This window comes from Triticum aestivum, chromosome 7D (assembly GCF_018294505.1).
Source record: "Triticum aestivum cultivar Chinese Spring chromosome 7D, IWGSC CS RefSeq v2.1, whole genome shotgun sequence".
Lineage (NCBI taxonomy): Eukaryota > Viridiplantae > Streptophyta > Magnoliopsida > Poales > Poaceae > Triticum > Triticum aestivum.
The window spans coordinates 60,494,312-60,495,579 of NC_057814.1; the positions used below are offsets into that span (position 1 = coordinate 60,494,312).

The following is a 1,268-nucleotide window of genomic DNA, read 5'->3' on the forward strand; positions in this document are numbered from 1 at the left end:
CCTCGCCAGCCAATCACGTCACAGGAATCCCCATCCCGCGGATCGCCCCCCACGATCCGCGTGCTCACCCCGAAACCCGATCGCAGCCGTCCATCTCCCTCTGATCCAACGCCCCAAACTCCGTCTCCCTCCTCCAGCCCGCGCCTTCTGCCCCCAAAATTTTCCCCATCCCCCGCCCACCCCTCCCCCCCATCTATTTAACCCCGCGCCTCACCACCAGACCGCAGCACAGCTCAAATCCCCCACCGGCGAAGCATCCCCACTCAAACCCTAGCCTCCTCCACCCCCTTCAGCTCCGATGGCCCGCACGAAGCAGACGGCGCGCAAGTCCACCGGCGGCAAGGCGCCGAGGAAGCAGCTGGCGACCAAGGCGGCGCGCAAGTCGGCCCCGGCCACCGGCGGCGTGAAGAAGCCCCACCGCTTCCGCCCGGGAACCGTCGCGCTCCGGGAGATCCGCAAGTACCAGAAGAGCACGGAGCTGCTCATCCGCAAGCTCCCCTTCCAGCGCCTCGTCCGTGAGATCGCGCAGGACTTCAAGACCGACCTGAGGTTCCAGAGCTCCGCCGTGTCCGCCCTCCAGGAGGCCGCCGAGGCGTACCTGGTCGGGCTGTTCGAGGACACCAACCTGTGCGCCATCCACGCCAAGCGCGTCACCATCATGCCCAAGGACATCCAGCTCGCACGCCGCATCCGTGGGGAGCGCGCCTAGGTTTGGCCGTAGCAGTTCGTGTCTTGCGATCTGGTTGTAAGGATGTGTGCCGGGTTTCACTGTAGTGTTGATATGATGTTTGGTCTGGTGAGATCTTCCCTGATGCTGTGACCCTGAAATGGAATCGCGAATGAAAAGTTCAGTTATCTTATGCATGTCTGTCATGTGGTGTCATTTGTTTCCTGCGTAATTGTTAATATCATCTCCTGTTAATTAGATGACTGAAAAACACATGACCTGAACTATTGTTGCACACTGTGGCTTGGATTTGGTCATTCTGTTAGTCTGCCCTGTCATTTCTTCTTGGTTGCTGTGAGATTCAGTGGTATTTTTCCTATCAAGTAATTTTGTACACTATGAAAGGCAGATTGTCATTCCATTTTCTACCTGTCGAGAAGGCAAGAGGGCTTGGCTGCTTGAGGCAGGATGAGAAGGAGATGAAATGGGTTCCTGATCTGTTGAAACCATTGCCGGGTGCATATGGCAATGAACACGAGCACACTGTCTGATATTACCAAGGTGAACTTCTTGTATCCAATTTTGTTTGTCCTTGCTTTGC

The 1,268-nt window shown here is 56.7% G+C and overlaps 1 protein-coding gene across 1 annotated transcript; it reads left to right on the plus strand.

Moving 5' to 3' along the window:
- Window positions 1-235: 235 nt before the first annotated feature.
- On the plus strand, window positions 236-860 carry LOC123164199 (histone H3.2). The gene has a single exon (XM_044581620.1). The coding sequence runs from the start codon at window positions 299-301 to the stop codon at window positions 707-709; it is 411 nt and encodes a 136-aa protein (XP_044437555.1). The 5' UTR covers window positions 236-298; the 3' UTR covers window positions 710-860.
- Window positions 861-1,268: the final 408 nt, after the last annotated feature.